The sequence below is a fragment of the Rhea americana genome, unplaced genomic scaffold, assembly GCF_003343005.1.
Source record: "Rhea americana isolate MKP2758 unplaced genomic scaffold, rheAme1 scaffold_172, whole genome shotgun sequence".
Classification (NCBI taxonomy): Eukaryota; Metazoa; Chordata; class Aves; order Rheiformes; family Rheidae; genus Rhea; species Rhea americana.
In genome coordinates this window covers 772,724-796,626 of record NW_028185839.1, presented here as the reverse complement: position 1 = coordinate 796,626, position 23,903 = coordinate 772,724, and the positions used below count along the sequence as shown (strand labels likewise).

Here is a 23,903-nt window from a genome sequence, read left to right as displayed (position 1 = left end):
AGACATAAACTAGAATCCTTCCTTGGTCACCTCAGATATAGTACAGTCTGAGAAATAATAGCATAGTGATGAAAGTACTTAGCCTGTACTCACAGTATTTTTATGCATCTGAATTTGCCATCTGGCTTGATTACTCTCTGAATCACTGCAAAACACTTCAGTCACATAAGGTGACATTTTTAGTTAGATCTTCAGATATAGTTTGGTCAATAATCCCCTGCCTTCCCAGAAATATTACTAGGTATGAGTCAGTGATTACAAATCAAGTGAAAATGTTGGAGCARTAAGTAGATTTGTCCACTGTTCATCAGTGCAGTAAGAAAATAGATCAGGCAGCACCTTTTTAAATGCTCGATCTGTGTTTGTACATCATAGTACTGCATACTGTACACTGAGTGCATTTTTATATACATACAYACACACAYWMWWTATATRYGTGTGTGTGTGTGTGTGTGTGTGTGTRTRTATATGTATGTATATATATTCCTTCTAGGGGAAAAAAAAATAGTAGTATGCCGGCGTAGAAAAAGAACATGCCCAAATGAAATGTTACAGACCTGTCACTGTCAGTGCACAGCCACCACATTCATGGTCAGGCTTCTAGCAGCAACCTCCAATTTGTATGCAGTCCCCTAAAAAGTCATTGTGCTTCAATCTGAGGCTATAGAAGAGAGCAGGCATATAATTTATGTCTCTAATTCTTTTACTTACGGCTTAATTCGAGCTAAAGTTTCATGCTTTATGTCTAGATAGAACAATCCCCACCTTACTATTCAAAGTTCCACCAAAAGCAAAATGTGTGTATGGGCACACATATGGGCTCAAGGACAGAAAACATTTTGTGGATACCAAGCTAAGTCTTTATTTCAGTGCAATCCTAGACTTTGCAGATGAAATAAACACAAAAAAAATAAAAAAAAAAAAAAAAAAACCAACTGATTATCTGCTATCTACTACTGACCTTTACTGCATTTCTAGTGTACATGATAGAAGTATGCGTTGTTTAACCCTGAGAAATTTGCAGAGCTTTCATGGACAAAGATCCAAAATTCTTGCAGGACAACTGGACAATTTGAAGTTTTTTTCCCCCACATGCAGTGGCATAACCCAAAGCTGAATCATAGTTTCCTTTCAGACTAGTTCATTTCTTCCCCATGGATCTACCAAAAAAGTCACTCAAAAGCATAATAAAAATTCCAGGTCCTATTAGGTCTAATCACTATTCATGTTTACTGGAGTGTTAGGGTTGCATCCAGGCAGGCCTTTGGGCAGGTTGAAGTAGAAAGAAAAGTAGTACATATTTTTCATTAAAATATATTGGATTAAGATCAAGCAGTAACCTTCCGTGGTTCCATCAGGCTGGGGAACATTTTTCTTCCCCCTTGACTTTCACTGCACTCACCAAGCTATTCTGTTAATTGCCTGGACACCACACTCAAACATGTTGAGATACTTCTCCCTCTAGTGGCTACTTTGTTAATTCTACTGTGCACTCAGAGCTCCCAGGGAGTCCCAGGGGACAAAGAATTCCATTAATCATTAAAAAGTGTGCTTAAAATGTTATTCCTATATGCCAGAAGTGAAATAAACACTAATTTTGTTAGCAAGAGTCACTAGCACACAGAATTCTTCCTCCAAAAGTGTATCTCAGAATGGAGGCTCTAATAGAGTTGCTGCTGTTTGGATTTCAAACTTCCCAATATTTCCACAAAAAGTACATGTAATGGGTGTACTCTTTGTAAAACATTCCAACAGAATTTAACAAAGCAGTTAAAGTTTCAAGATCATGGAGTCACTAGGCATTCATTACTTTTTCCCCTGTTATTTATTGCATTTCTAAGCCCTCATAGTTAAAACAGAATTTAAATGACCAAACACAAAAGGCTCAAAAGCCACTGATCGCTAARAACTTCCCATTTTTGTTTGTTAGAAATTCAGAATTCCCAATCCAGCTTTAAAATTTCGTAGTTAGGGGAGGAATTGGAGAGTAATTTATAGTTCTTGAATGTTTAGACAGATACACTGCTTGAAAAGCATTGTAGAAACATTGGTTAAGTTTAACATAGCCCTGAAATGAACAGAAAGTAGGAAAAAGGAAAACTGATGGTCTAGTTCTAGGTCTCAAGGCCGTGCAGCAAGTTACCTGCAGAGACAGGATTACAACTCTGGTGAAAATTGCTAGATGTACCCTGTTTGCATTYTCTTTTCCCAAGTTTCATTAAGGGCATCTCACATTTAGTGTTACTGCTGTTCATCTTATTTTAGCTTACTATACTTATCTGTCAGCTTGACATCGCAATTTGCTTCCTGATCTACTTGGAGGGGATAGCTTGAATGTCAGTTATTTGAGAACTCCCAAAACTTGAACTGATAATACCTTGCTAAACTATTTCACACAAAATCAGTGATCACCTGTTTCATGAGGTAAGAGAGTTCAGTATTGGAGGAGTCTACCAAGAAGCTCAGACACTGCACAATTTAGAACAAAAAGCTAACAAGCAATTTACACACACACACACTACACATACAGGCAAACCATTAAGGCAAACAAACTTAACACCAGTATTTAGAGCAAAACATTGTGTGTGAATTTTTTCCATTTCTTGGGCTCATACTGCATTTTGGTTTTACTCAAAGAATACTGATCCTAGAACTAAACATTTAACTCTCATTTGTTGATGTGAATGACTACAAAGTAAATCAGTCTTGAACTAAAGGAAACTGCTAAGACAGAACTTGGAGGAAATCAGTACTTTATCAAGCAAAATAAAATTCAAAAATGCGTCTCCACAAGACTATAATCTCATCATTAAAGAAAGCACTTAAGTTAGCAGCATAGCAAAATAGCATCAGGTAGCATGTAACAATAACTTTGTGATCTAAAAGATGCCTCTACTGTTGCTAGACATCAGTACTCTAACATAACACAGCTCATCAGTCTTTCATCTGGCTTGGAATCACTAGCCAGACYCCATTACCAAATCTATTTCCCCTTCCCTAGGCTTTCAAGCCTCCACTTCCAATATGACCATGAAACTGTATGGTCAACTTGCATGAGTTTGTGGATCAGTTTGTAAACCAACAGTGTGAAGGCAACTGCAAGCATCTTGGACATTTCAGTTTAAGGAACTAATTTCAGAATGTTGCCTGAGCAGAAACACGGGACATCTCGGAAACGGCATATATTTTTTGGACAGGAGTTGAGCGGGAATGACACAAACAGAAGGAATTGAATAGCCCCACATCTCCTAACACCAAGAACAATTACCATGAAGCTCCAGCTGTACAAAAAAAAAAAAAAGCTTAAGAAAGAAGGGGTATTTAGAAGAATAACTAACGAACAATTACTATGAGAAAATGAGTCACCTCAAGAAGGCTTGAGATTAAAAAAAAAGCAATAAGTTGACATTTCATCTGTTTGAGAGATGAGACAGTATAGGTTATTCACAACAGGAGACACAGTATTAGATCAACTTTATTATGTCAAAGACAATAAAATATGCAAAATCTGGTGAACTCATTCATACACAAAAGTGGCATATAAAATGCTAGGTCTCAGATTATGTTCTGTACAAAATACTGTTAAAGTGTAGAGCAGCAAAGTCATAGCCAAACATCCCCTGAATTGAAGAGGGCCTTTAACACACTGTGCTCCAAGAACTACATTAATACTAAACATTCCTTCCTTTGGTCTGCAAGTCCTTTGCAATTATTGCTAGTTTTTGAAGCCTTCTATTTTTTTTTTTAACAGAATCACATAGTGACTCTSAACCTCTTCAGAAGTATTACAATGACAGCTGAAACCCCTTCAGCATTCTCTTTACTTTTTGTCTAAAATGAACACATTTGGTCCTCAAGACTATTTTTGGTTTCTGAAAACATTCTGGATAAACAAAAYCATGTAAAAGTTCAGGAAAGAGACATGTTCCATATATTCCAGGTATAATGAAGACATGTCAGTAAATTTAAACATTTCAACTGTGAAGAGTGGCAAAGCACCTGAGTTACTCCTACTATGGAAGTGCCACAATCTCTTCTTTCTATAAAGATGCATTTATTCAGACTTCCCCCTCTCACTCCCCCACTCCACAAGAATCTAGAATGCTGAAGTGCACATGGCTCTAGCAGGCCGATAATAATGCTAAATATTCTTGCTTTCAAATGTAGAGAAACAAACCTTAGTGACTAGGGCCTTCTCAAACGCTGAGTGAAATAGTTCCATTTCAGTGACTAGAATGATGTAGTTTACTTGCTGCATCCACTTTACAGTGAGCTTGGTACRAGACTGAAAGAATGCACTGACTAAACATGTAAGGATCTAAATGAAGCTTCAAAACRTTCTCCAGCTCAGGTTAAGAGCTGTTAGCCTATGTTTTTTTTTCAGCCCTCGATGACCACATTGGTGACCTGCAATACAGCCTCCAGCTCAACTCATCCAAGTGTTTATTAACAGGCATTCTATTTCAGCAAGAAATACAAACTGTGAAAAGCTGTATTTTCTGTAATTTTTCTCTTGTAAACCAGCAATGTAGCAATTTATTCAAAAACAGTCAGACCACAGGAAGAGCTTTATCCTCGAGCAGCCTTGGAACACAAGTCTGAAGCTTATCCATCCAACAGCCCTGCACCAAATAGAACAATCAGCTAAAAAGTCTTTTTGTGTGTGTTGCTTCATTTCAGCAGTTACAATTTACTTGGGACAACTCAGTATTAACTCTAAAGAAGTCTGGAAAATATAGCTGTGGAACTGCAGGTTCCTGAACAACTGATAAGTTAAACATTCTATTTTAAAAATCAGAAAAGTGGGTCTTMTTCACCAAAAGTAATAGGGAATATGCAAGGATAATGAAGCTACATAAAAAGAAAGTTAAAACCTCAAGAGTACACTCCACTTATCTACGACCGTAGTTTCAGTTGTTCTGAATTTACAAATCATTTCTGAATTAAAACTTGAAGCCTTAGACCTACCCTGTGCCAAAATGTTTGCATTTTATAGTAACAAGAATTCAAGTCTATTGTCACTGCAACATTTATACATTTAGTGGCAGCATTTTTTGTGTGCTACAAAAATAGTTAAAAGTTAAAATTTRTCCTCTAGACAGCTTCAATTTCCTAAGTAATGTAACCTCAATATATCTGATGAGTTTCTGAAAAATGTTAAAATAAAATTTTTGCTGGAGGACCCAGCATTTGGAAAGCATCCATCCTGGCTTTTTCAGAAAAGTAAGTGCAGTCTAACTGGGTGACTGATTTTAAGTAAGCAAAAGGGAATCTTTCTCCAAGAGGATTTCTGTAATCAAGGTTGTAAATACCATGCTCATTTAAGCTACCACTTCTCCAAAGTTCGCACCTGAAACGCTTGTTAACCTGAGTAAAACAATATTGTAGCAATTCAGACCTGTATGCTATACAATTATCTAAACATTTAAGGAACTGTATATCCGAACCTCTTGAGACAGTAATAACAAAGTAATCCATGGGAAGTGTATTTTTAGTCTGTAAATTTTTAAGGTTCTTTTCAGCAATTTTGATCCAATCACTGCTTGGCCAGAAACCAGTTCTCTTGGATCAGAGAATTTGGCCAAGAACAAGATTTATATTTCATACTGTATAACATTGGCTGCTCCCCCCCACCTCCCATTTCAAGAAATTCACTTTCCATTTTTTGAATGCCTACTATCCATTATCATTTCTACCACAGGAGACATTTTTCACACAGAAGTACAAAAATTCTGCACTGTATGCATTGTTTGCCAGTATTTGAGTCTATTATTTTTGACTGATGCACCACTGCACACAGCTTTGATTGTTACAAGCACCATCCACTGCATAGCTTTGTTCCTCCATTGACAAGTAAAGCACAAGGTGAGCAATCTTCAGACTACAGATTTTAAGTCATTAAGCTCTAGAACTTGAAGAGCAAACAACTTCAGCCTCAAGTAATTCACGCATCTTTCCTCTTACCCAAAAGCTTCAGCAACAGGAACACTGGATGTGACAAAAGGTAATGCAGTACCAAACCTCTTGCCTACAATACTTAGCAGATCTGCACTTTTCAAACTATGCTAAGTTTACCCTGCTTTCCARATTTTTAATCTTTCCTTTGTTTCAYGGGCAATTGAAATTATAATCCTTCTCAGCCCTCCTGCTCCAAACCCTTCAAAGACCACACAAAAGTAAATCATACAGTATGTGCAAGGGGCTGCAGAGTCTCCAAATTAAAGTCCATGTATGGATATTGGATACAACACCAGAGGTACCAAAATGTATATTTGAGAAGATTTTCATAATGTGAAAATACCACAATGCATTATGAACACAGAGACAAATTATCATTTAGGACACCAACAACAACTTGAACAAAGAAGGAGAAAAAAAAAAAGACCAAATAAATAATTCATCTATCTAAATATCATGGGATCAAAAGGCATTTTCCCTAATTTAAGGAAAGGCATCATAGGTGAGGAAAATAACTGTCAACACATGGTGTCACAAATCAAAAAGCAGCTTTTTCACATAGGAGATAGTAGTATCATTGGATAGCATTTGAATATGCTCATTTCCTGAAAGCTCAAACATCACCACTTCCTGTTTTTGCATGCCCACCCATTTTTGACATTGCAAGGCACTCTGTAAGTTTACTGTACCATCCCCATCGCTGTAAAGGATCTTCGGCTCTTTATCGGGAAAGCTTTCATAATGGAAGGAATCAGGTGTTTCTACGCCAGTACCATAAAGACAGTGAATGCGCACACCAGGTGGTGTCATCTGGTACACCAAGAGTTCAGTGTCTTGTCTCATGAGCCAGCCATCTTCAAAGTTAATGTCCCTGTAGAATTTTTGATAATCCCGGAGAGTGTAGTTGGTTGTAGGTGTGCTTACAAAGACCTTATCTGGAGGCCAAGTGTAGTTGTAGGGAAGCATCCAATTTGTGGAAACAGCTGATCTCTGCTGGTCTCGAATCTTGAGTGAACTGATGACAGGTATTCTGTTGTTGTCACCTTAAAAAAAAAAGTTAGAATTTCATTATAGACAAAGCAATGCAATTATCATACACCCGCTCATTGCCTTTGCTTGCAGTGACAATTTGGGAAGACTGTTTTCTCACTAGATTCTGTCTTGATACTTAACTTCTGCAAACAAATTTCTGATGATACACAAATTATAAAATACAAACGAAGGAATGACAAACCAAGAACACTACTGCCTTTCCAATATGATCCTTTCCAAAGTACAAAATATTCCTTGCAGTAGCTGAGTGAGAAATCAGCATTTATTAGGCATTATTTATAAAATTTATATTTATATTATAAATAAACTTAGTCTTACTTGCTATATTTATATATTATAGTGTTTCTGTTCTTTCAGCAAAAGTATGGTCTAGGACCAGATAAATATTATTCCTTATGCATGTAAGGAAAACTCATGAAGAGACCTTACAGGCTTCACAAAACAGTCAAAGTTTTGCATGTTGAAAACTACTAAAAAAAATGGTATTTCATTCAGGATAGGTTAAAAAAAATGCAGTTCATCTAGCATTTAGCACAGAGAAGCATTTTACCAGTTTATACTCTCCCTTTGTATGATAACGTATCAGGAGATTCCTACTATTGAAAAGAAATGGTAGGCTGTTTTGTAGTTATGTAAAAGGGTAACTTGTCATAAAAGGAAGCATAAACAAAGCAAATATTACTGTCTCTGCTTATGTTACCAATTAAGAGTGCTRCATTCAATGTTCACCTCAATCTCTGTGTGTAGCACTTAGGTAAAAGAAGTTAGATCTTGTTAGCATCTGATGGGAGAATGTGGAAAACGACTCATAACAGTGTATCTTCACTTCCAATTGGCATTTTAACTCATTGCTAAAATACTCAGAACACGAGTTTTCTGAACATACATCACTAAATATTTTCCAGCATCTCTGGTTGGAAATGGACAGCTCTGCTGGAATCAACAATTCTTCAAATACCAGTTGATAACTACTTTACTTGGGAAGAGTTACCTTMAGCTGGCCAACGTTTTCCATGACACTGTATTTTCTTAATATAATACAGACCTAGAGTTTAAGATCAAAAAAGGCCTTCAGTTGTCTTATCTGATCCCCAATAAACCACTAAGCTGTTACGCTTTCCCCAGTTTAGACTTAACRTAGAACTAGTGTTTGACCAACCCTAGACTTTTCAAAAAAATTCGGATTTTTGAACACATCAAAAAAAAATGAGAGTCCACCTTATTTCTTGGCAGCTCACACCTGACTAAATTACAATCTGTATGCATCTTTCTTCAAATTTTAACCTTTGTTCTTTCATCTTTCTCCATAAAATAAAAAGCTGCTTAATACATGACAGAGATGCTGATTACCAGGAAGGAATTTCTCCTTTTTCTGGTAAGCAGATAAGAATTCCAAGACAGATCTGATTTCATTTTCACAGTGACTGTCTGGTAAGACCTATTTTTCATCATCACAACGGCTAGCATGAATATCATTCCTCCATTCTTTTGTCAGCTGAACCTTGAATCAGGTTTTCCTTTATTAAATGCAGGTGGTTACAGCATGTAGGTCAACTACACCATAAAAAGTGGAATAATGAGACTGAAATCTGTATTCCTGAAATAGCACTGAACTGTGCATTTTGAAAATGCCATAAGGTGGCACTATTGGTTCAGCAAGATCCTAAAGCACACCCTTCAATGCCGTTTTTAAAGATGACTACATGGAAATGCTGCCAATATCACCTTGTGAAGTTAATTTAAAAAATAAAACTTTTTTAAAAAAGGGAGGGGGCAGGAGTTCTGCAGGATTTTGCTCTGAAATAACAATTCTTCTGCATACTAACATCTTGATAGTTTTATTTCCTTGACAGACTAATGCCATCCAAGGGTTAATGCCTAGTGGCAGTGACTTATCACAGATACTTAAGACACACTACTCACCTAAAAAGCATGCCTTCAGATATTGTTATGCTCTGCCCATTTAAGTTTTCTGTGTTATTCTTAAGTCACTGCTCTAAAACATAGTGCTTAGTAAAGCAGTCATACAGGTTAAGAGATGACTACACTCTTGCAGAATTTTAGCTATCTTTCATTATGCATTTGTATAACTAGCCACTTTGGATAAGATGCACTATTAAGGATGAACAAGATATGAAGTATGAAAATTTAATTCAACAGAAATCTAGGACTGTGGAGTTTTGTGTAGTCATGTGAAATTTTATGAAAGCAATTTTAAAATTGCTCACTTCCTACCATTTCTGTAGCATGCAAACCTGTCAGATGAAGCCTGTGAGAAAAGGGAAATCAATTTTACAGTGCCTTTGCAATAGAATAAACAATCTAAAGCTCAATACAAATATCCAATTTAAGTTTTCTCATTAGTAGCTCTGAGTTGGGCTCTCCTATTCAGATTCAAATGCCTTTGTTAAGCAAAGAGTTCTTTTGATCTGTTCACGCATGGCTGGCACTTGGTATGTGCTCTGCATTTTGATGAAGTCCAATTGTTTTGATGTCAGCTTTGCCTGGGAAGAAAATAATGATATTCAAAGCTAGCAGATTAGAAGTAAACTAAAAAACAAGCCAGAGACTTTATGAATTAATCAGCAAAGCACAAAATAACTTTCTGCTTTGCAGAAACAATCGTGATACCACCTAATGCTGTAAGTAAACTTTTTCTATCAGTTGTTAACAAAATAAACTACACTACTTTACTTAAATTTTGTTAGTCTCAGGCGTATCTAGCACACTACACCCAAGATCTCAAAGATTCACTTTCCTCATCTGCAGAGTTACAACTCTAGCAACACTTAATTACCATGTCTACAAGTTTCCCTTTAATGTTAACCTCGAGGAGCCATGTGATACTTAATCAAAGGAAACCAGTGAGTGTGCTGGAGTCCTTGTCAGCTTTGCAATACTGAACTGAGAGCAATCAGGCTGAAGGCAGAAGTTACAGAAATAGAAGGCACCAGGCCATACAGCAGGTGACACAACAAGCTGCTGAAAAGAGATTGAGAAGGAGAAGACAGAAGAGGGGAAAAGGCTCCTGGTTAAGGGACATAAAACCTTAGTCCACTCCTGTGAACAGAAAGAACAACAGTTTGGCCATAGGGCTTGAAACATTAAGTTGCTATCGCTTAAGAAAAAAAAAAAAAAAAAAAACTTCATAATACCTCAAACTCCCATTCTCCAGTCTTACAGTTAACAGTCTAGTTAGTCTTATCTACTCCTAACAACTTAGGATGGAATTTCTTAAATTACCTACCTGAAGCCAGCACTCGGAGAGTTTTAGCAACTCCTCCCCATGGAGCACCTAATGACACGTAGTCCTTTATGTACTTGTCTTTCCAATCCTGAGTCTGATGATTGAGAAAGTAGAGGGTGTACATATTACCCATACTGTGGGCAATTAAGACAACAGGACTTCCATACTGTTCATACATTAACTCAATCATCTTGCGAAGGGCCTCAAAATAGTGTCCATTCTCATCTAAAGTAAACACACACAGATTTCAAAACCTTATCAAAATCATTATTTGCAGAGGCTGTTCACCAAGGCAATTATTTAAAAGCTTATTTTCTGAGATACACAAAAGCAATGCAAACAGGCTAACATCAGACAACAYGTTTACAAAAGCATGATGCTTTAAAACTTTTCCTATTCCTCTCAAACTTATTTAAGTATAGGTACAAATATTACTCCAGTTCTTCACATCTTAAATTTGAATTTTAAGACCAAATTTTCTGAGAAACATCCCATGCAYGCTAACTTCTGTTGCATGAAAGCCTCTGTAATAACAAGATAACAAATAACTTTAAATGGCAACTGGAGCATAATTTTAAATAGTCACATAAAGAGCAAAAATCAGCATTAGTGGTTTTCTTCAAGGAGTATCTTGGACACTAAGTTTATATGCTTCAGTGTTACATCTTTAAGTATTATGGGCCAAGATAAACATGATAATAGAATATTAGCATCAGCAACACGTAATCTGTATCACAAGCTATATGATGAGTCTACAAATCCCTTCTAAGTGGAATAGAATAACATTAAGAGTACAAAGTTCTAACATTCATAAAAACAGAGGCTTRGAAAAATCCGGACATCACTCTCATTCCTCACTTAAAATCTAATTTATTCTTCAGGATGTAGTGAAAGCAATCCTGTTAGACTTGGTGTGATACTACAAAATAGTCGTGCTCTTAGTAAGGCTCTGGCTATGGAATTTCAAGTGCAGAGTTTAGAAATTCCATGTGCATTTTTGTGGGCTTAGGGATTTGTTCGTTTGTTTTAAAGCAAGTCTTAAGTAGCAAATTCTTTAAAGAAAAAAATTGAGCTTTCTCCCAGGCCTAAGGGTATCCAGGCCCCATGAGCTAGTCAAGATTAAGATATTAAGTATAACTGTACAGGTGGGGAAGGGAAAGTCAATAAAAAGTCAACAAAATTTCATTCAAGTAACAAAACATTACTTACTTGGTGCCTTTCGCCAGTCATAAGGTGCTCCTCTTACATCTTCATCCCGTTTGTAGCCCCAGTCTACTAAACTTTGCACCAGCATATAAAAGTAACTGCCTGGAGACATCAGATGGAAGAGACACAGGAAAAGTGAAAAGATTAGTATTAGAGACAGGCATCAGACAGGCTAATGATGGCAAAACAAATTAAGTTCAGGATGCATTACCGCTGATTCCATACATACAGGCATTAAATGTAATCTAAGAATCTCTGACAATACAGAAAGCCACAATTTGTTTAAGCAAAACAAATCATGCTCACTTTTCTCCAAAAGCAAAAGATTATTGTTATTAAAACTTGTTCCTACTTGGGTAATTTATCAAACTACAGCAAAATGTGGCATACACAGAAGGGATACATTTTCCTTAGCAAAACTATGTCTGTCTTTTGAACAGGAAGAAAAAAAAAAGGCAAAACCAAAACAAACTAGGAAATTACYACATTAGAATTCCGGCTTTTGTTGATTGCCAGTTAACTTGAGGTAGGACATAATACCTTCATAAAGAGTGACCTGGACTTCATCAACATTTGTTCATGGAAAAAAAATGCTCGCAATGTACCCTAGGGCAAAATTCTGGAAACTACTGCAAAACTATTTTAATATCCATCGGTTAGTGGATTGAAACTTAAGTGACTGACTRTGATGTTCTAACAGCAAAGCAAAACATTTGCAGGCTGATTGTAAGCATTTGTGTTAAGATGCTATGTATTACAAGGTTTGAAACATAGGAGTCTCATAGTACCACTATAAAAATGCATTTAGTAGTATTTGGGGAAGATGAAGGATCAGAACATCCTATTGAATATCACAGTCATATTTAAGTTTTGACTAGTACCTCACTCAATTTGTTAGTCTTGAATGCTTAGCATATACTCACTGAAGTAAAGGGAGACAAAATTTAAATATGCCCTGTTCTAGTTGTAAGGGTTATCTAGTTACAAGATCATGAAGTGCACTACTGCCCTTCTGGGGACTGCTCCCTAGAAAATGAAAAAAAAATCATGCAATGAAAGAGGGACCATTCTACAGTGAAGCTCAGTGCACTACTGGCTGTTAAATCGCTTAAGTCTTCAGCCACAGCCAMCATCTCCTCAGAAAAGGTTGCCAGAGCCATCATTTTCTGAAAGAGGAGTTCTAGAGTTCTATCAAATAGACAAAACACATCCTCCACCCAAAAAAACTCACCTTGCAATCAAACACAATTATTGCAGAAATCTTTCTGAGTACAAATGGAATCATATAATTATTCTGACACTGACAAGAGACAGGCAGTTACAGAATGTGGCACTATCTCCCAAGGCCATTAACACTCTCCGGAAGCCAAAGAACCCCTTACTCAGGACAAAGCTAAAGCAGAAATTTGTTGTTGTTGTTTTTCCAAAACATAATGCATCTTCAGTCACAGAATTTTCTATTCTATTTCACTTTTCAAAAGTGTCATCAAGATGCCTACTCGAGTTTCATCCAGAAAACTTTAGTTTGGCACAAGACTAAATAGCATGAAGTTTTCGTGGTCAATCTGTCAGGCCAGGTGACATGCAAAGTGCATAAGACAAACATTTATAAGCCAAGTGAACTATGTGCTATCCTACTTCAAAAAAATACTGCAGTTCTACTTCTAAACGGAACTGTAATTTGACATCTAATTTTAGTAGCTTGTTGTAGAAGGACACACTAGAAAATCCTAAAATGACTAAGCACTTCAAGCACAGCTTGTACATACCAACACTCCTTTTGCTTGGGTCAAGGAATTCCAAGGAAAATGTCTGCCCAAAGCCTGGGACTCTGATATCTACTCCATCTGGTGGTTCTGTAATCTTACTTGTTCGATTATACACCAGCCTGGGAGGGAGAAGGAGAAGACAAAAGTATGAAACGTGCCATAATACCACATGATAGCTCTCAACTAAAATGGGTCTTACATTCTCTGAGTGCACTAACAAGAACTTTAAGAGCTATTACCTGGTGGGGAGAAGAAAACAGGCAGACAGGACAAGAGTACTCCAGCAGCTAAGTGGTTATACAGTGCAAACAAATATTTTAGTGTTATTCTCTCCACGCAAAATCTAAGATTTATCTTCTCTGTAAAACTGAGCATACACAAGAGTAGCTGGACTTCAGCTTTCAAAAGATATAAACTACTTYGTAAAAGTCTGTATCATTTCATTCCAAGTCAAGCATAAAATTGAGAAAATTTGTCAAGAACATAAGAACAAAGGCATGGCAGTAGCAGATAAAATAACTGCAAAATCAGGTATCAGTAAAATTCCCTAAAGAAACCGCATACAGGCATGAAGCGTTTTATGCATGTTTTTAAAAACTATTTACGATATAACCTAAAGATTTTTGGCTTTTCTTTTTGTTGTTGTTAATACAGTATCAATACAACTGCAGTTTCTGGAGTGCAAGCTTCCACAGCCCAAGTCTCACAATCTGAACTGCTGCACTTCATGCACCAAAAATCTCTCCAACCTGGGAGGCAAGCAGCAGGACTGACAAAGTAGAGGCACCACTCCAAGATACAAAAACACCACCACAAAAACCTGCAGAATCCCTAGCATCAAATTTAAGACACACTATCCATTTTCCAGTGACTAAAAAATTTAAGAGCTGCAATTACTGCTCACGTTTTTTCCTGGGTTGCTTTACTTGGTAGAAGATTTCTGTTTAATCTTTCAGCAGAAAGCACTAAGCTGCTACTGATCAACAACATGGGATATATTTACTGTATATATATATAATACTGTGAGGAAAACCAGTTATAAAATTCTGTCTTTGACAGAAAGATTGTCTAGTGTGGATAGGTCRGTAAATCTAAAAGCCTGCAGCCAAAACACCCAGTAACATATCCCAGCGGTATTATATTCACTTGCAAAATATACTTGAGTCTGTATGTTTATTGTTCTCACAAAGTTACAGGCAGAAATTTTCAGGAGATACAACATTACTTAGAGAAAACTGTGATCAAAAATTGCTTTGAAGCCAGTGAAAGTTCAAAATGGAGATGAGCAACAGTGGTGAAATTCACCTGTGTCCTATTCTCCCATTCTGGAAGAACGGCAATTTGTTGAAAAAGCTTACTGCAGGGGGATTTCAAAACACTGGGGTGAGGATTTCAGCAGTTAGGTCAATTTATACRACATAGACCTTATTCAATAAAGACACCCTTTAAGTTATTTTTAGTACTGCAATGCAAGCTGCTACCCAAGACCTCCAGTGAGCTCTCCTGCTTATCAGTTCTAGCCACAACAATAAAAGTAACGTTCAAGTGAATACAGTCACTCTGTGTCTACTGAATTTCAAATTGCAATTTAAGGTGCTGATACATGTCAGTACGTTCCCAGAGTCTTGAACACATTCAGGTACTATGAACACAAAGATGTTCCAAGTATTCAAAACATTAGGTACCTAGAATAGGTGACCTGACTCTTAGAAGCCTTTAAATTTTTCAGATTTTGCTTTCCTTCAATGTTCAGTATCATCCTCCAGATAGCTATAAAAAAAAGTCACAGAGGATTCTGCCTAACCTACAGAGGCAAAAAGGGGGGTTGCAAGGAGGCACTGCTAATTGTTTGTTACATACTATATAAAAGTTACAGTAGTTTTCATTTTATTATGAATAGAGAATTTTTTTTAAAAAAAATGTAGCTGCTAAACTGTGGGTTTTTTTTTTTTTTTTTTTTTTTTTTTTTTTTTTTTTTTTTGTTTTTTTTTTTTTTTTTTTTTTTTTTTTTTTTTTTTTTTTTTTTTTTTTTTTAATTACCTCTACCTGTCAGGGTTCTGAGTGATTTCTCTCACTGTTCTTGAGTTGGAAAAGAAAGTTTAAGGTTACCATTCTGAACAAAGCTTGTCACTCTAAGAAAAGGAGACCAAAAAAATTCAAAAGTGCATCATTTCCGGTCTTACCTGATGTTATCAATCCAGCAGTCAATGATGACAGGCAGAAGCAATTCTAAATTCAGCCAGAGTGTAAAATAACTGTCCGTCTTCTTAGAGCAGAGATAGTGCACTACTGACGGCTTATCCAATTTTGCTTCCAACTGATTACCTAAGTCCCCCGGAACTGAAAGATATTAGAAGTAGACATATATAAATTTGAAATTCATTACAGATTTTTAATTATAGGTTAATATACGAGCTTTAATATTCTGTAATCCTGTAGCCCTTATATGTTCATGGATTTCAAAAATGATTAGCTAGGGAACCACCATGTAAATAATTCTAGAGCAACAGCTCAGTAACTTCAAAGAGCAGACTATATTGGAACAGGTCATGTTAGGTGATCAGTATCAACAACAGATTGTCTCATACCTTATCAAAGTTATCTGTCTTCTAAAGCATAAACTGAATCTTCCTGAAAGACATTTTTTTTCTCCAGAGGATTGCAACTGAATAGCTAACTCTTTCTGTTCTTTTTAAACAGTATCTGCAAACTATCAAGTTACTCATTTTCACTTCATCTGCTATACTCACTACACAAAATTTAGTTGGATGGCATAATAATCCAAGTACGTGTTGGTATCTTTTGCATTCAGATTGGAAGGTAACAACAGTTTTGGTCTTGGCATCATTTCCACCCCCAGCCCTACCCATTACTTCAGTAATACACAGAGGAAAGGGTCTTGCATTTGCACCTTCTCTGATGTGCCCTATTACTAAGGTATATATACTTATTGCTAGTATTCCTTCAGTGGAGTTTTTTTTTCACTTCTTTTAAAAACAGGCTAGAGAGGAGATAGGCTTTGAAAGTGGAACTAAGCCTAAGAAATGCTCTTACAATTTTCAGCAGCAAGTTTACAGAGGAGCTCCCTAAATTTCACAATGTTTAATAGCTTTCTCCCACAAACAAGGAAAATGTACTTCTGTAACTGAAAAGTCTCTCCATATTAGGAAAAAATATGAGTTTGACATCTTTCAGCTTTATTTTTTCCACCTCCTCAACTTTTTTCCTCCCACCTGTTTTGCATGTGTACAACTGTACCCTATTTACATGTCAAAACTTTAGCCTTGAAGCTTTTAACTACAGGCCTACACTCRGTTATCTGTTGAACAACCGAGAATACTTCTCACTGAAAACACAGTACATTGCCAAGCTTACTTCAGATCGTATCTCAAGCTAAATTTTTTTTTGTTTTGCTTTTAAACACTAGCTCCAASAAAAGTGAACCAGCTCGTGTGGATATACATACATACATACGCACACACACACACACAGACACTCACTCTCTTGCTCCCAATTCTGGAGTATATTTCAAAAAGAATTCTTTCTGGTATGTTCAAAGAGGTAACCACATACTATCAAGTAAAGCAAGCTCTGTATTCCAATTAAAAAGGGAAAAGCAAACAACTTAAGTCATATGTAGCTGCACAGGAGAGGCTGAGCCAAAGACTTCAAGCCTATCTCTGAATGCAAGGCTCCCAAACAGAACAAAGTTAGTTATAAATGGAAATGGATGTACAACTAGCAGACCACTGAGCCCAAACTCCAGTCATAACAGCACATACCATGTTTTGCCCTGTAAATAGTTTCCTGTCTGCAGGGTTTTTTTGTTTGTTTAGAACATTCTGAAACTTCGATATAAAGAAACAAATAGCTCTTATTGAATCATGGGCCCCATTATTCTGCTCAGCTGCTAGTTGAGTATTCTTAGGCGAGCTCTCCAACACAGCTAAGGTATTGCCCTATGGCAAAACCATATCCCAGTCACGCAACTCTCAATTCTGTATTCTYATACAGTGCTCGGGTAGCGATTTACACATCAATATGTGCTTTTTCATTTCATTTTCATTAAAATTTTTCATTTAATCTCAGCCAACTGTACAGAGAATTTGGGCCATTTCTGACATGACAGTATATACAGTTCCTTCTCCAGAACAGTTTCCTCACCACAAAAACCTCAGAATACACACTGAGAAAAACACCCAAGGGATTGCTGAGAAGAGAGTTCCATAAGCTTATTTTGCAATCTGAGACAGGTGGGATGAGGAAGGAGGTATGGAGAAGAAAAGAGAGAACAGTAAGTCTRCTTTACAATACTTCAGAATGGCTTGAAGAAAGGGATACTGTCTTTTACTGGAACAGCTAATTTAACTGGAAAGCCAAATACGTTTTCAGGAAAGCATTTACTGCAGAACTGGAAAAGGACACAACTTCAGACTAAACACTAGCTGAGACAGTTAGCCTCTTGCACCCTTCCACCATCACAGTTGCCCCACCACAGAAGATACTACCTCGGGATTTCTTTATTGACTACTCCTACTTTCTCATTAGATTACAGAAATAAAACTACTAAAAGCTTAAGTGAAACATTTAAAGATCCGGTAGCTCACCACAGTTTATTTTAGGTCGTATTTCAAGGACTCTGACATACTGGAAAGCATAGTAAGGGAGATTATAATATTGCATCATGCACTGKAAAAGGTTTACTGAAGTTCAGTCTTGGAACCTCACAAAATGCTGTTTAGTTACTGCTTATAGAACTATAAGGCAACAGTTTGTTCAACAACCTCATGCCTTTTCTGGCAGCTGTATCAGAGCTCTCAATTATAAAAAGAACAGAATGTAATTCTGTTTATATCAATCATTCATGGCTGGCTAGTTTTGGCAGCGGACCTGCCAAGGACAAAACAGGTTGAATTTGACTTCCATCCCAATGCAAAACAAAATATCTGAATGACTCAGAAGAATAATAAAAGTTACATTATCAACAAGAGTACTGAAATCAGTAAACTGTACAACATTTCAGTTGGAATTACTAGAGTGATCTTAGAAGAACTACAAGTTTAATGTAGTTAATATTCAAACCTCAGATTTTTTTGAGGAAGAAGGTTGTGCTCCTCTGTCACATTCAAAGCAAAAACATACTAATTTTTATTCAAGGAATGACAAAGAACAAGCTGGTTAACTGAACAAAACATAAGGAATTGATAATTTCATATAATTCTAAGCAAATGCTAAGGGACAGGTTCCATCTGTGCTGAGATTCAACACTGCTATTTAATAATAAATTCTTGTGTACAGGTGTAATACCTGATTGTTTATAAAGCAAGAATTAACACAAAGATGTTTTTCAGGTTTACATCTAAATYTAAAACATTTCTTTATTGACAGTGAAGCTGTTAGTCACTGAAACTTTACAGACCATATTTTATTTTCAAAAAGTATATTCCGTAAACTGAAAAGGGTTTGTGATGAAACTATAGGAAACAAAATAAGAAGTGTAAATTTTGATTTTTTAGATTATGAAAAACAACATGCAAGATCTTCAGTCCTCACCCAACACAATTTAACAGTGTTAATGATTTACATTTTGGCTGGAAAACTATTTAGTGGCTTTTTGATAAGTAACAGGTTGGGGGGAAAAAAAAGTCAGCAGATCACACCAAAGATTAATTCCACTGGAAAAGAACAATAGCTTTCTGAAATTTCATCATAGAAAACTCAAAGTGACAGAAAAAAAATATTTCCCTTTGCTCTCAGACTATACATGGAAAATACTTCTAGGTAAAGTAATTTGCAAGTAAGTTCTCTCTTCATCCTCTCACCTACCAATATCCATAGTTTCCAAGCCTTTTTGCTGAAAACATTACAAGAGGTTCTGATTTTTAAAGCCTAYATACTGACCTTGTAAGCTCACAAAATAATGGGCAATTCAACTTCTGCAAAATACACATCAGTATTTTTTAAAACTGGATCTCCAAGGATCTCAAACAGAACCCCAGCTTCTCTAATGTGCAGTTGTGTAATACATGTACTGACCTTGAATTGAGACTTTTGGAAAGAGAATGGAGTTTTCATATTGGGCAGAAAAAAAGTGTTTGTATCAGATTTGATTATTTAACTAGCTTTAGCATACTCTCACTTTTCACACACTGTAATTCCAACAGAACTTGTTCGGATACATTAATGAGCTCAATTTGCTTCTAATATTCCAATATCTTTCAGTTGTCTTTGCCTCAACTGGCCTGACAAAAGCAGTAGGTCTCTTTCCAATATGTGCTTTTGTTAAATCTAACTTCATGCGAAGCACATTTTTATAATTTCACTGGAGTGTTTAAAGACATTACAGACTTTTCCAAATCTGAAAATTATAATAACTAGTTTTAAAATATATTGACACTGCTGTCTGACTGACTGACAGTTCCCAGCAGAAAACAGTAAGCTAGTTACAACCTAAAAAGTGACTTCTGTTAACACCTCTCAGGAAACAAAAGAACAATCAGTAAAAAAAATTAATAGGGGGAATGATCCTTTAAGATTTTTAACATTTGGAAAAAGAAGAATAAGAAAATAGTATCTATATAATAATTGAAAAAATAAGTTTATTACTCATGGCAAAGGGACCATCAATGGATATATTTTTTTACTACATTTATCTGAAAGGCACATGCCTTGGATATACATCAATTATGACAGCCTTCTTCCTGCTAAAATTTCTCAAACAAGCCTCAGCCTTTTTGTTCTATAAACTGGCCTTCCTTCAAAATGAACAAAGTTTTCCGGGAATTCATTTGAAATTCTGGCCACAGAATTCTCTAAGGAGGATGTCTCAAAGCAGCTTATATACTCAGCAACAGACTGCCACAGAAAAGGCCCGTGTTTAAAATTAGGAACAAGAAAGCAAACAAGATCTCACATGATACTTCCAGATACCTCAGATCACATGAGGCATAAACAGTTAAACCACTGCTGACATCTAGCTAACTGACCATACAAACACACACACCTCAATTAGTAGTCAGCAGGAATTCACGGACAAACCTCTTTTGCATGTAAATCAATTATTAACAAACTTCATTTAGGTGTCTTTCTAGAAAACTTTAGCCAAGTACCTAACAAATTGTTTGCAGAAGGTATCAGAACATTGATATAGTAATTGTGTTGAGTCAGCTCTAAAAGGTAAAGAGTTCAGTGAATCCGCTGCTGATCTTATAAGGACAGGTTATCAGCCCCCAAAATTGATAAGACATCAGGTAATATGTAGTGAGTATGGATAGACTATATGAGAGAACGAAGCAGAAAGAACAGCCACAAATTAAGGGAACTGAGAGCATTGAGAGACCAATGTTTTGAATATATAACCAAACTGGTAAGATTAGAGTGTGAACATAAAGCTGCTATCCAGAAGCACTCGCACAGCATGTTTTTTTTAATAGCTACTGTCAGTGGAGCAAAGGTATTCAGTAGATTATGATTATCCTCGTTCTTCAAGGATATTTTCCTGTATGAATATATTGCTCTAGCTTAATAGGAAGCTCTTAAAAAATATTAAGTGAGAAAGCAATACAGTATCTTCAGTAATACGTCTTCCCCCAAAGGACTTGAGGGAGTAACCCTAAAACAATATTACTACATTTTAGTGGGTACTGGCTCTTCAATACGAGGACTTCAGGCAGGACTTCAGAAGTACAGTTACGACTTTTTCCTCATATTTGTTCTACTGTAGCTCCACTACCCTGTAAATATCTTTTGATGCTTTATTATTTCAAGCTTGGAGAAAACTTTGTAACTGAATTGTAGTACTCTGCTTTCACGCAAAAGGAAGTTATTACCCATGCCAGCTGGGGCCTGGTGTTACTCCCTTGGTACGTACAAATATGATCTTCAGACAAAATAGCTCCTGCTACTAAGGCAGCACTTGATGATATATAGACTAGTTTAAAGATTTTTCTGATTCAAATGGAATAGTGCCACTCTCCCCATTCTTTSGGCCAGCTCCTTTATTAAGTTAATGCAAGTACAAAATTATTTATACCTCATCAGGTTAATTTTGGCCTGGTTTAGTGGACAAAAAAACTCYACATAGTGACCAAAAAGCTGGCACAAGGAAAGCAAGGGAAGCAAAAATTAACTCTTACATTGGCATAGCTGCATCACAGAACCATATTTCACCTGGAGCTAGTGAGGGGCTCTACAAATCTGAGATCTGTTGCCACCACAGAAAAGGAAGAGAATCTCACCATCTACAGCCAATACTTACAGGGTTGTATTCAGGTTGTATTCATCTGTTCTCAGATTTGAGAGATTCCTAAAGAAATATTTTTGTTAGTACCTGGGGAACAGCACAAAATTATCCATCTATAAGCAAGGTCCCATATTTGCAAACTACTGCTCTGTTTCCTCCCATTACTTAGGTAAGCACAGGTTGCAACTGCAAGTGGAGTCATTACAGGAAGGTTTGCAAACAAGTTACACTGGGCCTTGTGACCATAGTGGTGTAAAATATTTCTGAAATAATCATTATGTGGACAACATTCCTTCCTTCTTTATTCTCAGATTGCCAACTTGCTATGCACAGCGTAAGGCAAAATTTAAAACTTCCTAGTAGAAAGAGAAGTTACAGTGCCCAAACAGGCCATAAGAACATTATTACTACAAAATAAGAACATATTTTAAATGAAACACATAGGAYGAAAACGAGGGCCAGGATACCAGGTGATAAAGTAAGAGGAACAGCTCTATATACTCATTTTACATGAATTCCAAAACCGTCTTAGATTGTATAGCGCCATATAACACACCTCTCAAACTCTGCATTTGTAATTCCAGGGCAGCACCTGTTTTTCCTGCCTCTCCCAAACCCGCTCTATGTTAAGCCAGTACTTGGAACGCCTCCCTAAATGATTCTCCTAAATACACCTRCAATCCTTGTGCAGTAATTCCTAAAAAGCTTATTTTAAATGTGTCACACATACAAAAAAATGATGAAGAAAAGGTCACAAGATGAGAACATTTCATACAGAACCAGTGAGTGACCGACAGTCACCCTTACTCTCCCCTCCTTTATTTGTTTGACCTTCACTTGCTATGTCGTGTTTAATTGAAGCTAAGCTCTTGGTGCAGGTGTTTTTACAAAGACACGGTCATTTCTATACACCAAGAATGCGGTATTTTAAAACAGTAAGTTAGAGCAAATCAGTCTCTAAGAGAGCCTACCTTCTCAAACATATAGACAACACAGAACAATAATTTATGAAGATGGAAGCAAAGATGGAGTCTTCTCATTCTGGACAAGTCAGGACTGGGCAGCAGAAGACAGCAAATGAAAAATGCAGACGCTAACCAGAACAGTCAGTAGGACACACAAGTTACATGTTTGCTGAAAATTCCTTTTAATAGCAAAAAATGTGKTTTTTAACCTCTGAGTTCATTAATGTGTGCTCAGCCACACAGCATGTACTAGAATTTCTTATACAGAAAGAAGGCATAAATTACCACAGTTTTTAAATTATTCTTAAGGAACGTATATGCTAACAATAGATCCATCAGTTGCAAACTGACATTCCTACAGTGAGGATCCCCTTATCACAACTGCTTTGATTCCTTCATAGCTAAAGCTGAATATTGGACCAACAACTAAAACACCAGCACCTTCGTCATGAAGAAACTTGCAGAGGAGTAAGTGCCGACGCTTACTGCTAAAACCCACTGTTACAGAGTGGAGATAAGGGATAAAAGACCACTTCTAACCTTCGGAGGCAGAACTCAAGACAACATGTTTTGGTCACATTTCAAGTCCTGCCCTTTATGATATGCTCTGGCAGTTTCTTCTCCCGAATTTATATCCAGTTATTTAGTTCAGACATCTGTTAAAAAAATCTGAATTTGTAAATCTGAATTTGTCTAGGAAGATATATGCTATATTTAAACAATACTTGTTTAAAGCTTGCCCTTTTCTTTCAGAAGCCTGTGACAGAAGTAATTAATAAGGTCAGCAGCAGAACCTGAACTATTTTATCTAAGTGGAGCTTAAACTGACCAGTGTGCTACTTCTTCCTTTCTTAGTATTCTTCTGTTTTATTTCACCCCTTATCATCACAGTATTTGCATAGTGAYAGTACATAACATGCTGGAAATATTCACAGAGTGATCTATGTCAGTATCACCAAATGCATTTTACAAAGAATTACTGTTTTGGTAAACAAGTTACCAAAAACACTTAATGTTTATTCACCTTTCTTATTCATTCTTTCTGATCAACAAAGAGCATTTAACAGATATTTGATTAATTAGTACGCGTTGTCCGTATTTGTCAGAAGTTATTTTGCATTAGCACGTGAAGCCTGTTCCCTAGCAATAACCACGATTCGTTTCGTGCACCGTGTGATGAAGTACGCCTGTCTCTTTCAGTAGCTGAACTAGCGTGACGCCGGACCCGTGGTGTGTACGCGGCATAACGAGCGCAGCGCTGGACGTTCGTCCTGTGCACCTGATTCCGTCCGGCCTCTTTCCTCAGAGCTCAGATACSGCAAGAACTTGGCAAGGGGGGACCCGGTTTTACGCGAGGAGCTAGAGACGCGCCTTGAACGGGCGGAGAGCCCCGCTCTCCCCTCCAGCCGGCGGCGAGCAAAGCCGAGCCGCCGCTTCCAGCGCGGCCCCACGCGCGGGGGCAT

General features: G+C 36.8%; 1 protein-coding gene across 1 annotated transcript; it reads right to left on the bottom strand.

Annotated features, from left to right (window-relative positions):
• Positions 1-3,457: 3,457 nt before the first annotated feature.
• On the bottom strand, positions 3,458-23,903 carry PLA2G15 (phospholipase A2 group XV). The gene is made up of 6 exons (XM_085301133.1): positions 23,720-23,903; positions 15,417-15,573; positions 13,234-13,352; positions 11,468-11,566; positions 10,259-10,483; positions 3,458-7,001 (listed from the first exon to the last, which is right to left on the bottom strand). Exons 1-6 carry the CDS (start codon positions 23,901-23,903, stop codon positions 6,490-6,492), a joined length of 1,296 nt encoding a protein of 431 aa, XP_085157259.1. The 3' UTR covers positions 3,458-6,489.